Source organism: Plectropomus leopardus, chromosome 1 (assembly GCF_008729295.1).
Source record: "Plectropomus leopardus isolate mb chromosome 1, YSFRI_Pleo_2.0, whole genome shotgun sequence".
Taxonomy (NCBI): domain Eukaryota; kingdom Metazoa; phylum Chordata; class Actinopteri; order Perciformes; family Serranidae; genus Plectropomus; species Plectropomus leopardus.
The window spans coordinates 8,691,019-8,703,025 of NC_056463.1; the positions used below are offsets into that span (position 1 = coordinate 8,691,019).

The 12,007-nt window shown below is 39.3% G+C and overlaps 1 protein-coding gene across 2 annotated transcripts in view; it reads right to left on the reverse strand.

The window, feature by feature from the left end:
• The window catches only part of itga11a (integrin, alpha 11a), a 68,803-nt gene that overhangs the window by 24,105 nt on the left and 32,691 nt on the right, over positions 1 to 12,007 (reverse strand). For both annotated transcript variants that reach the window (XM_042491529.1, XM_042491539.1), the window contains exons 11-13: positions 7,824 to 7,968; positions 6,408 to 6,556; positions 2,021 to 2,164 (exon numbers count right to left, since the gene is read on the reverse strand). In XM_042491529.1, coding sequence (XP_042347463.1) covers positions 2,021 to 2,164; positions 6,408 to 6,556; positions 7,824 to 7,968 — 438 coding nt within the window. The remainder of the gene's footprint in view (positions 1 to 2,020; positions 2,165 to 6,407; positions 6,557 to 7,823; positions 7,969 to 12,007) is intronic.

Consider the following 12,007-nt stretch of genomic DNA (forward strand, 5'->3'; position numbering starts at 1 on the left):
GCTGTATAGCTTTAGTGTATTTATTTGAAGTTCTATTCTTAGCGAGTGCAAAGTCAGATGGAAAATACCCATGTCTTTGAACGCAACTAGCCGACTGGAATTTTTTTAAAAGACAAAAAGGAGCCAAATACTTCAGTCCATCAGTAGTCATGCATATCATTGCTCCACTTGGCATCCCAGCTCATGATATAATTTAGGGTCGGCAGACGAAACATGAGATCACTTGTTATTTCAGTTGAATAAATGGGAAAGGGGGCTGATTTAGGGAGGCAGTTTTTACTTTTCGGCTACCTGATGTGTGCACGTGTGACAAAGAGGGAGATTGATGGAGAAATGGGGGGAAATATATTCAGCACTGTTTAAATCTGAAACACATGGTTTGTAAGGAGGCCATGAGGGGTCACGAACAGTCTGCAGTGGCTCAGGAAGGAGTTAAAAAGTGCAGAATCTTTTTTCTTAGACAGTGAATAGAATTTAATTTTTGACCAGCTGCCAGACTTTAAACAACTTTATTTAACTTTGGACTTGTGAGTATTATCCTTTAAGTTTTAGTCAGAGCCTTCTGTGCAAAAGCAGCTTGTCATTGATTATCTGTACTTATCCACTGTAATTTAACAATAATTGACTGTATTCCAGCTATACCACCCATACTCTTCTGATAAGGCAATACATCCCACTCATAAAGTGTCAAAATGAATGAGACACAGGAAGGTGCATAAACAGGAAAATAATTTACAGCCATGCTAGCTGCTCTACGAGGCTGTGGACTCATAAGATGATCAATTGTCAATTGTATTGATTATAGCTGCTTTAACATCTCATGGCAATCGATCAAATGACTGTAGAGATCCTACAATAATGCACACCTGTTATAGCAAGTTGCTGGCAAGCTGAGATATTTAAAGGGACAATTCAACACAATATCAAAAATACGCCTTCATCTTCTTATCTGTGTTGCACTTGAGAGTCATATCTGTTGAGTTTTCAAATAATTTTGGCGCTTGGAACACCAAAAGCTTAGTGCCATCTAGTTCTATTTCACTGGAGAGAAGGCAGGCATCTGTACGGCAGATATCTCCAACCCTCTGCAACTCACACCAAAACAACCTGGATTAATGAACAGCACTACAGGTAGGCGGAAATGTATGCATTTTTTATTTTGGGGTGAATTGTCCCTTTAAATCTGGAGCGACCAACCAGCATCGCCATAGCTTAAACTCGGCTGCTTGCATGGCTTACAGTTGGTAGCACCATGTATACACAGGGCCAATGAAAATCTATTTTTAAGTCAAGTCTGCAGAATCAGATTGTAGATGGGTAATATTTACTGTAACCACAGGGACACATTTTTGAGGGCGCCCAACCTTAACTAGCCTAGAACAACATCACTGTCCAGCGTCCGCAGCAACACCTGAATCAACCACACTGTGATTATTAATCGCCCTGAACATGTGGAATTACTGTTGTGATGTCGACAGCCATTTTAAATGAGTGATTTCTTTCTGTATGTGTTTTGTTTTGCCACCTGTGATGTGGTCTGGGCCACACCAGATATTTAAAAGCCTGTTCAATGGATTCAAAACAGCTGAAGACATTTATTATTCCAATAAGCCAGACAGACCTGGAGGAGCGGGAAATTTCCTTCTACTAAAGAAAGTTCTCTCCTACTAATGGTTTTTGCTGGAAATAGTTTTAAAAGGGGCAAAATACTTTCCTGTTGAGTTCATGCTAAACATCTAATAAAGTCCGCACACTGGCATGGCAGCATTTGATCCGTGCATTTGATCTGGACAAGGTCATGTGTCAAATGCCTGCCTGCAGCGAGTCAGTGTGTAAACTGTGGAGCAGGAATGCAGCAGAGTCTGGTTTGGCGCATGTTACCAGACACTTCTGGTGAGGGAGAAATTTGTGGGAATGCCTGGAGTTTGAACAGGTGCTGACCCAATTCTGTGTCAGAAATTGATTAATCCCTGTATGTGTCCTGCCTCTCTGCGTTTAAGTTTTTAGAGTTTATACTCACCATCTCGGTCACTCTGTAGATGTAGACCTTTCCCTTCTCCAAACCTCCACTAAAGAACATGGGTGCTGCCACCAAGAGGTTGTCAGTTATACCATCTCCGTCAATGTCCACAGGTGCAATCTCACTGCCGTAGTAGGAGCCGATCTGAAAGAGATATATGCATGCCTGTCATTGTAATATCTTTATTATTCATCAGTTTGATCAATCTGTGCCAACAACTGAAATAATGGATTTCTTTTATTGGAAGTGTTCTCTGAGCTCGATGAAAGATATATCATGAAGGACTTTCCTGACAACAATGTACAGACTCATACAGAAGAAATCCCTCTCAATCATCACTTATGATCCACTAGAAGTGAGTGGCTATGTAATTTTCTGCGGAGACTCTGCCCTCTGCCTGTATTTTCTTATTTTCTGTGCCCGAGAAATGTATATGTGTGTACCCCAACAGCACTCAGCACTATGAAAAGATAGTGATGAGGAGCCAGACTGTAAGCAGCAGGCATCCATGAGACACAGTACCGAAAAAACACAAATATAGCGGTATGAAAAGCCAAACAAGAGTAAATCTGGCGTTAGCTTTGTGAGCAAACAGCAACCTCCTGACAGAAGCTGAAGTGCCAAAACACTGCAACTCAACATGTCTCCAAAAGGGAATATATCCCCATAGACACCCATGTTAAAATGCCCAACTGAAAAACAGAAATTAACATGTTTACAGTTTGGTGTATAAAACGGTTTTGGTCTCTATAGCTTTTATAACACACTGAATTTCTCCCCTTGGGGATCAATAAAGTGTTACGTTGTTATCGTTTGCTTTTTTGTTTTTTTTTAGTTTCCCTGTTCCCTGTTAATGACAACTGTATGGGGCGTGCATTTTATTGATAACTCATCCTTTCACTTTTTTTTTTTAGTCTCAAAGTTAAGCATATTTAATAGTGGGGCTGCTTATGTGGCAGGCTGTCTGCAGCTTCTCACTCAGATCTAGCCTCTCGCTCAAATGTGGTCCCCTCTGGCGCCAAAAAAACACGATGAAGATGGCCAAAATGCTGAACTCAAGGCTTCATAAAAGGAGTCCACGAACCGACTGTGGCTCAGAGCTAGAGCGGGTGGTCCTCTAATCAAAAGGTCAGTGGTTCAATCCCCAGCTCCTCCAGTCAACATGTTGGCAAGATACTGCACCCCAAATTGCTCCCAATGCTGCGTCATTGGAGTGTTATTGCATATGAATGATCACTGAGTGGAAGGTGGCACCATATATGGTAGCCTCATCCACCAGTGTGTTAATGTGACATGTAACGCGAAAGTGCTTTGAGTGGACGGAAGACTAGAAAGCACTATACAAGTACAGTACATTTACCATTTACCAATGGGTGACGTCAAAATGGCTACAGGACAGGTGGTAGATGTGCTAAAAAAGCACAAGACTTTAACCCAGAAGACCATTGCCTAAAGTCAATGTTGATTTCTTATAATGACAACTCAGCCTAGTACTCTAGTATGTGTAGCACACACGACAGGTGACATTTGTGACATGATAGTAACAAAACTGCTTATTTTTGGCCAAACTCTGATGATTTTTTTAAACCTAGGTAAGACGTTTTACAGCGTAGCAGCCTCAGTTTCATAACATTAAGGACATGTTTAAAACTGCAACTATTACGATGGTAATATATGTCAATTTTGTCATACATGTCTTTTTGTAAGTCTGTGGAAACCAACCTATTGTGTCGTTAATGTGTGAAAGAGCATTGGATAAATGTGTGACATTTTTATGATCTATAAACTTTAGTGTATGGAAGAATGTCCATATCAGATTTTAAAACTTTAGACCGAACAGAACAAATGTTATGTGATTGTTCTTTATCATACTATATATAGCCTTTGGGCACAAATGGGTTAAAAGCAATCATTCAACAATGTGATAATAGTGATTCTTGGCTTCTCCGCTGTTTGTTGAACCACATGTTGTTTGCTGATTTATTGATGATCTGGAGTTGCTTATAAACTCAAGTATTACAAGCAAATGGGGGCCTGTGTTGTGTCGGAGCGAGTGGTCAGAGTCCTAATGATTTTGTAGATGCTCAGAACGTGAGAGGTTTAAAGGGGAGGACTGGATCAGTTGCTGAAGTGGATGGAACATCATCTATTGCTTTTTAGATTAGAAACATCTGCCTATAAAAAAGCTATTTTCTCAAGAATACTGAGATCAAGACAGTTTTCTGCAAAAAAACATCTGCTGTTCTGGATGAGCTGTTGCTGACAAGGTACAATGTAAGCTGCTGCAGGATCACTTCAGGCCTGCAGCCTGTGAAGAGCTGCCAGCGATGTGTGTAGCAGTCATTATCACACGGAGTTCCATCTCATTTAAATGATGATTATTTTTAAACCTCATGTGACTCAGAGTGGATAAACAGATGATTTGCTGTACACTCAAATAAAAAACATCAACAACAATAATTTATAGCAACAAATCAAACATAAGCAGTAACAGGATAGTGTCCTCATGACAACTTGCACCATCATTGTAGTGTGTTGCGTTTACGACATTTGGACTGTTGTCATGGATCACAGTCATTTTTATTGAGCTCAAATTTCAAAGTGAAAATCCCTTTGGCTATTACACTTTCTGCTCAAAAATACAGCATGTCACAAAAATATTTCCGGCCATTTTGTCCTATTTTATTTGTTCCCGAATTGGAATAATTTTCCAAAGTTAACGAGACAGACAATAGAGAGAAAGAGGAGATTTATCCCCCAAATCTGGCTCAAGTAGTTTTCCTGCACTGCCACTTGTGATCCTGGTTGTTGTGTACATTATGCAAGATCATGAAGCAATGCCACTTGAGGATGTTTGTCTTTGTTTTCTTAAAAACTCAAATTCATTTGTGTGTGCTTGCAAAATACGTGTCTCTCAAGAGTGTAGGGGAACTACAGTGGCCGACGCAAAAAACGAATAGTGCTATCTAGAGCCAGTGTTTGATTTGTCCAATCTGGACTGCAGTAGAACATGATGGACGCTTTTTTTAAGGTTTCAAAAACATGATTCTTATTTTCAGGTGACTACAAACTACCGAAAACGTAGTCATGAATATTATAGATAATTTCTGCCAATAGATGCTGCTAAATGCTACACACTGGACTTTTAAGACTTTTTAAAACAAGTTTTGATGTCTTCTGGAAGCAGTCTCATGACGTACTGTATATGACAGAGCTGTGAACAGATGAAGCAGCAACATGAAAAATGTCTTCTTCTTCTTCTTGACCTCTTGCTCTTCTTTTTGTTTTTGTTTATTTTATTTAATTGGATTTTATACAGTTTTTAATTGTGTACAAATAAACTGAACTAAATAAAAAAACACGACTGTTGATGCTCAAGGTCAGCATCAAATCAGATACTGTAGTCATCAATAAGTGTATTTTCTGCAAGTTTAATTGCAAAACACAAAGAAGTTTGCATCTTTTCACACAGATCATCCTTTTCACTTGTCATGTATGCTCTCGTCTCTGCTAAGAGTTTTTGGACAGATCAGGCACCGACACTTCCTTTGCCTATGTGCTGTGTTTTTTAGCTGGGTCTTTTTAGTAGGCCAAAATATGTTTTGCTGTGGCCCCCGTCCACGCCAGTACATTGCTTAACTTCTGTTCTGGTAGATTTGGATAATCTAGCAAAGCTACACAGTTCATTAAAATAAGAAAGGCAGAAACAACAGATGGTTTGGACCACCGTGCCAAGCTACATATCTTTAAACGTTACAGTTATGGCTGAAAATGACAATAGAGATGAACAAGTCTGCTGATTTCACATATCTCTGCAAGTGAAATCTATTGCCAGTTATCTACCTATAGGTGATTGTTGCTGCTAGCATGGTGTCACATTTATTTGGTTTTTGAAGATGAACTTGAAAAGGAAAAAAGTGCATATTTTTTAAATAAATAAATGCTGCTTTAAATGTTGTTTAACCAGCCTTAATTTACCTTTTATGACATATTGTGAGTTCATCAACTTTTTATGAATTACATACTTCTCAATTTAAAGACACTGGATATAGAATACAGAAAGGTCGGATTTTGCCCCTCTCTCGTCGTTATCAAAAACTACACTCTGGAAGACAGCAATGCATTTTGCTAAGGGGCCAAAAAATAACATGCAGACTGCACCATTTTTCCATAAAATGTAGTGATGTTACTCTATAAACACATACATCTATACAAACACAAACTTTAAAGACCCTCATGTTCCTATATAACTGGACTGCTCTTCATCAGTGTTTTATAACGATGTTTTATGACATTCTTTGTTGCACTGCAGCATTTTTCCAAAGCAAGCATGAGGGCTACATCAGCTGGCCTGCAGCTCTGATAAACGTGCTGGATGCCACAGTACCTGCTGGCCTTTGAGGGAGTGCAGGATGGTGAGGTTGCCCGAGTTCTTCAGAGTGAAGATGATCACTTTTCCGGTGTGGTTAAATCGTGGAGCTCCTGCTACGAGTAGACGACCGTTTCTGGCTGACACCACAGATGTCACAGTATAACCTGGTAATGTAAATACACACACATTAACTTTGCCTCTATTAACAGAAAGCAATCCTCTTAAGTTAGTAGACTTAGAGACCAAAGAAACCCATGTAGGATATAAGTTGTGGTGTTAGTAATAACCTTTTTATTCTATTAATTATGGTTCTGTAAATTAACCCAAAATGAGGCAAGAAAGTGCTTAAAATTAAAAAAAAATGTATATATTGCATGTACATTTTTATCTGTAACATGAACTTAAATTCATAATTCAAATGATTATAAGTATAGGTTTTTTGGACATTTCCCCCGCTTAAAAAAATATTTCAGGTCATTTGTTGTCACCTTTTTTATGAATTTGTTTTATATTTTTTCGTAAGTTTCTTGCCAAATTGGTCATTGCCTTTTCCCTCATTTTCCTTTGGAAGAAATCAAACCAATTTGCATAAGTTTCAAAGGGTTAAATAGCTTGTGAAAGGTGTTTGAATACTGATGTCGATCCAGGTTTCAAAGAGTTACAAAAACTGATAGCTTGATAGCCAAATTATAATAACGATCAGAGGCAATATGCTTTGTTCCACTGTTTGAATGTGCTAACAGTGATTGGTCTGACCTTTAGGTTGAGTTTCATGGTGGTGATCTGCATGACTCAAGGAAAAATAGTAAAACTTTGCAATTTGAGGGGTTAACACTGAATTCAGTTACACAGAACTGGATGTTCTGGTTTCTCAGGTTTCTCAGATTTCTTATTCTATTTCGTCTTTTCCCACTAAAAATTCCACTTACACCCCGTATACTTTTCCACCTTCATCTCTCATCTTCGTACCCCCTTCTTTTTTCCCCCAGCTTTAACTTTCTCCCTGCCTGTCCAAAATTATGCTTCCACCTCATATTACTATTGAGTCTAGAATGGCGTCCATTGGCAGCCTGGTGGATCAACTCAGAGACAAACCGCTGATGGTAAAAGCAGAGGTCTGTGGTGGTGGAGTGAGATGGGGTTGGATATGATGGGAAGCACTGGAGCAATGGGTACACTTTATGGAGATGGGTTGCAGCCCGGATAGTTAGTGTTAAACCACAGGTTTTCTACCGGGACAAGAGGATGTAGAGAAAAATTAAAAGTCTGGTGGTCGTGGGAGAAAATGCCATAAACGGTGTTCAAGCACAGCCTTAATTATTAAAATAACACTGTACTTTTTTGTGCATTTCTTCTCCCATTAAAGACATTCATCAGAATCCAGTCCAGAGTTTTCTGCTCCATTAAAAGAATTTCTAAGGTGTTACTCACCCAAGTAGGCACCGTGGTTTTTAAGCTCTTCAGGGAACTCCTGAGTATACGAAGACTTTGGAGGAACCACTTTTCCCTGTCGTGTTTCTTTCAGCACTGCTCCGTTCCAATCATAAGCCCCGACTGCACCCACCAGAATCCCGTCCTGTAGGGGAGGTATGGTGTAGTTAATTTTTATACTTCCAACAGCAGCGTTATAGAGAATGATCTCATTGTTCTCCCTGTGCCTTACATGCATACAACATAGTAATTACTGTATATGATGATGACATGGAACTTAAAGTTTGACCACCACTTTGGAGCGCAGCCTGTGTGTTTGGCTCACCTTAGCTTCAGTCAGATTAATGATGGTGTAACTCCACTTGTGGTGAAACGTAATCTTGGGAACACTAGGGAGGTCCTCGCAATACTTTTGGATTAGTTTGAAAGAATATGAAGGAAATCTAATTAAATGTATCCGTTCCTCTCCCTCCCACAGTGCATCCGATCGCTTTCATGCGGACGTTGCTACAACAAGAACATGTTGAGGTATAAAGAAAACCAATGACCCATCTTAAAGGAATACTTCTCCCACAAAATGACCATTTGTAAATCATTTAGTCATGCTGCGTTACCTTGAATTTATAAAGAAAACTCTCTTGCATGCTTCCACGGAAAACACTGAACATACTGATTTATTGATCGATTGGGGCTGACATTTAAAAACTGCAAAACTTTATCAAAACATCAGTCCAAAAACTCTCACACAATATGCTTAGTACTTTTCTTAAAACTTAGTCTAGGAGTCTGGCTCTGATAAAGCCTCTTTTCCAATGCACAAAAACCCGCTAACATCTGGCTTTTTAATGATAACAGAAAAGATCATTATCTGCATTCACACCCAGGTCGAATGACTTTGCAGCTGTCACGTATCTCTCAGCATAAATAAAACACAACACTCTGAACACACTGTGAACACACTAACTTTCGCCCCTTAACTGGTGAGATGCAATGAGGCACAGACACAAATTACTGTCCATTTTCCCCTTAGCAGCGCTAAAACATCAATCCAAATGTAGTTTGCACTGAGTTTGAAAAAAGAGACTAAATTAGTAAGAGATACATTACAAAGAAATAGCCAGCATCTTCACAGATCTCTGTCAATGTTGCTTTTACAGTTGACCTGTTCTCCGACCTGTCCGTGATGTCAAATGTGACACACCAAAACAAGTTACGCACGCACGCACGCACTCACTCACACACTCACCCACACACTCACCCACTCACTCACTCACACACTCACACACCCACCTGCTGCAGAGCAGTGTAGACAGCCCTGCTCTACTGATAATGGGAAAGCAGTTTATAGCTTATTTGTTGCGGGTTTAACAGTGTTTATGTTTTTTTTTTTTTTTTTTTAAATGCATGCCTTCATTTTGGTGGAAAAGGGGTAATAATGTTACTTTCAGTTCATTAGTAAAGTACAATTAGTAAAGATTTTGCAAAATGCATTTGTTTTTGAAGTACTGAGCCCACAGCTGGAAAAAAGATATCTTATATACTATTATCATTATACTGCAGGAGTTGTGTGATAATTTTGTTAACCAATGTTTTATTATAGTTTTCCTGTTTGCAAATGTGGCCCCAGTCAATCAATAAATCAACATGTTCAAAGTATTCTTCATGAATTCTAGGTAACACAGCATGACTAACTGATTTACACATGGTCATTTAACGGGTGAAGTATTACTCTAAGGTGAATGAATGAACTGATCTTTTTGTAAGCGTCCCGTCATCTCATTGTCCCCCGTATGAATTAACAAGACTACAGAGAAGAGCTTCCATCCATAGGATATGCAGGGAACACATCCCCCTAAATACTGTACATAGAACAAGTGCATTTGTTCAACCTAATAAAAAACATTAAAGTTCCTGAGGACGTTTTTTAACAAAAATGTACACCATGAACTGATGCAGAAAAGGCATAAATTGGTGCATAAGAATTCACCAGAATGCAAGAAATTATGTGTTTGACACTCAAAAGTTTCTGGCAAAGGCCTCCCAAACCCCAAGTTTCATATATGTCAGAACTTGAAGGTCTGGTGTCAAGATTCTGCACTTTGCACAACCACCATCCTCCCCAACTTCATCCTTAAAAAGCCTAAGTAGCCATAGATAAAGTGTTTCGTGTCCTGAAAAGAAATGTTTCATAACATATCAAGGCAGCCATTATGCTGCGTAACAACATAATTAAGGATACATAAGGTAACATAAAAACACAGTTTCTAAGAGACAGAGTTCCACATATACAAGTTCATCATCCAGGGCCCATTTTGTTGTTTATTCTCTTACTTTGGCTATTATTGTCCACATTGATTTACGTATTTCATAGCCACACTCACAGGAATCTGACCACAAATCTTCTGTTATGGCAAGTTGGAGCTTATCCATAAGCAGAGTTTGCAACAAAGCAACAAGACAAACTTTAAGTCTGCTTATCCATCCTGTATTTAAGCCTTCTTCTCTCTGGGAAGTTTAAAAAAAAGCTACTGGTGGAACTAAATTCATGACAGCTACTTCATCAACAGTCACAACAGCTACAGTGGAACATTTTCACACATTCACAAACCACAGTGTTCAAGTCCATTATCACATCACTTCTGAATCTTGATCAGTGTGTTTTAAATCGTCATGCAACAAAGGAAACAAACCAGCAAGTGCAATTAGCTGCAGACACAAGGAGGGCTAGAGGATTTTCTATCTTCCATGGTTCACCATACTTTGTATCACTGACACTGTAATTACAGGGTTGCTCTGCTTAATGAGCTCAGCTCTGTTTCTTGCCGTACACAATATGCCGACAACACAGTTTCCAGCGTTTGAGTGTTCGCTGGAAGGTTCACGATTCCTTCCTGAAAGATGGAATTGTGTGCTCACCGCGCTCGCACTACGTCACTGAGTCTGACAGCGGCTTTACGCCAATGTGGTCATCTGTTTTGGTCAAAATGGTCTCCATGGCAAATGAATGAAACCCCAAAACAGTTCAACCTTATAAACCAGTGACCTATTTTGACTGCAGTTGCAAAGATGGCCATGACGGAGGGGGCCAGAGTTGTGGTTCTAGATAAATATACAAAAGTACAGAGAGGATATATACACTTTATACCAAGTCTACAAACAACTGATATATATTCTGCATTGTGGTACATGCAGGAATCAGTTTTGTAAATATAAACTAAACTGCAGGAAAGCTTTAAGGTTATTGTTTAGTTAGTTAACAAAACAAACAGAGAAACTGCTATTTATGCAGATGCATGAAATGTCTATATGGATAGTATAAGCCAGGAAAACACAACTTGCTTTGCTTGGGCCACACTTTTGCAAATGACAGGAGGCCAGGGACTTTTTTTTTTAGAATTTTAGGAGGTTTCTAGGATTTTAGGACATTTCTCATATTTCAGGATGTTTATAGGATTTTTAGGACATTTCTACGCTTTTAGGACATTTCTAGGATTTAAGGCCATTTCTAGGATTTTAGGACGTTAGAGGCTAAGTTAGGATTTCTGTCAGTGGAATGCAGGGGGATCCACTGGCATTAAAAAAAACAATAAAAACATGTTATATTTTGATGCTGTTTCATTCAATGAGGCATCATATGTATACTAAAAGAACAAAAACAGTTCCCAGTGTGAATACGTTTATTTTTATTGTGAATTAGAAAATGGTTGGGGACCACCTGGCACCCTATCGAGGGCCAGATTTGGCCAGCGGGCCGTGTGTTGAGTATCACTGGTATATGACATAAGCAGCCTTCAGAGTTGGCACGTGTCACATTCAGGAAAACCATCTGGTCCTTCAGGACTGTTTTCCTCCTTTAAAGCTCTGACATTCTTTCCAATAAGTTATCCTACTCTCAACACTCAGGTTGGTGCTGTTGAGCATCTCTGGAATCTGGCCTTGTGGATAAAATTTCCAGCCATTCCTGCCACCCAGCTGCAAATTCTGCTATATATTTATTTTTCATCATAAATGGGATATATTTATTCCTCTCCTGACAAATCACACTGTGATGGGAACTGGAAAATCAAAGCAGAGCCAGAAAGAGTGGGATTAATATCAATGAATTGGTGTGCACAGCAGGTAGAGGAGAGGAGATGTGACTTATCTCCCTCTTCCAGCTGTGTCACCCAAAAAACCGGCACACC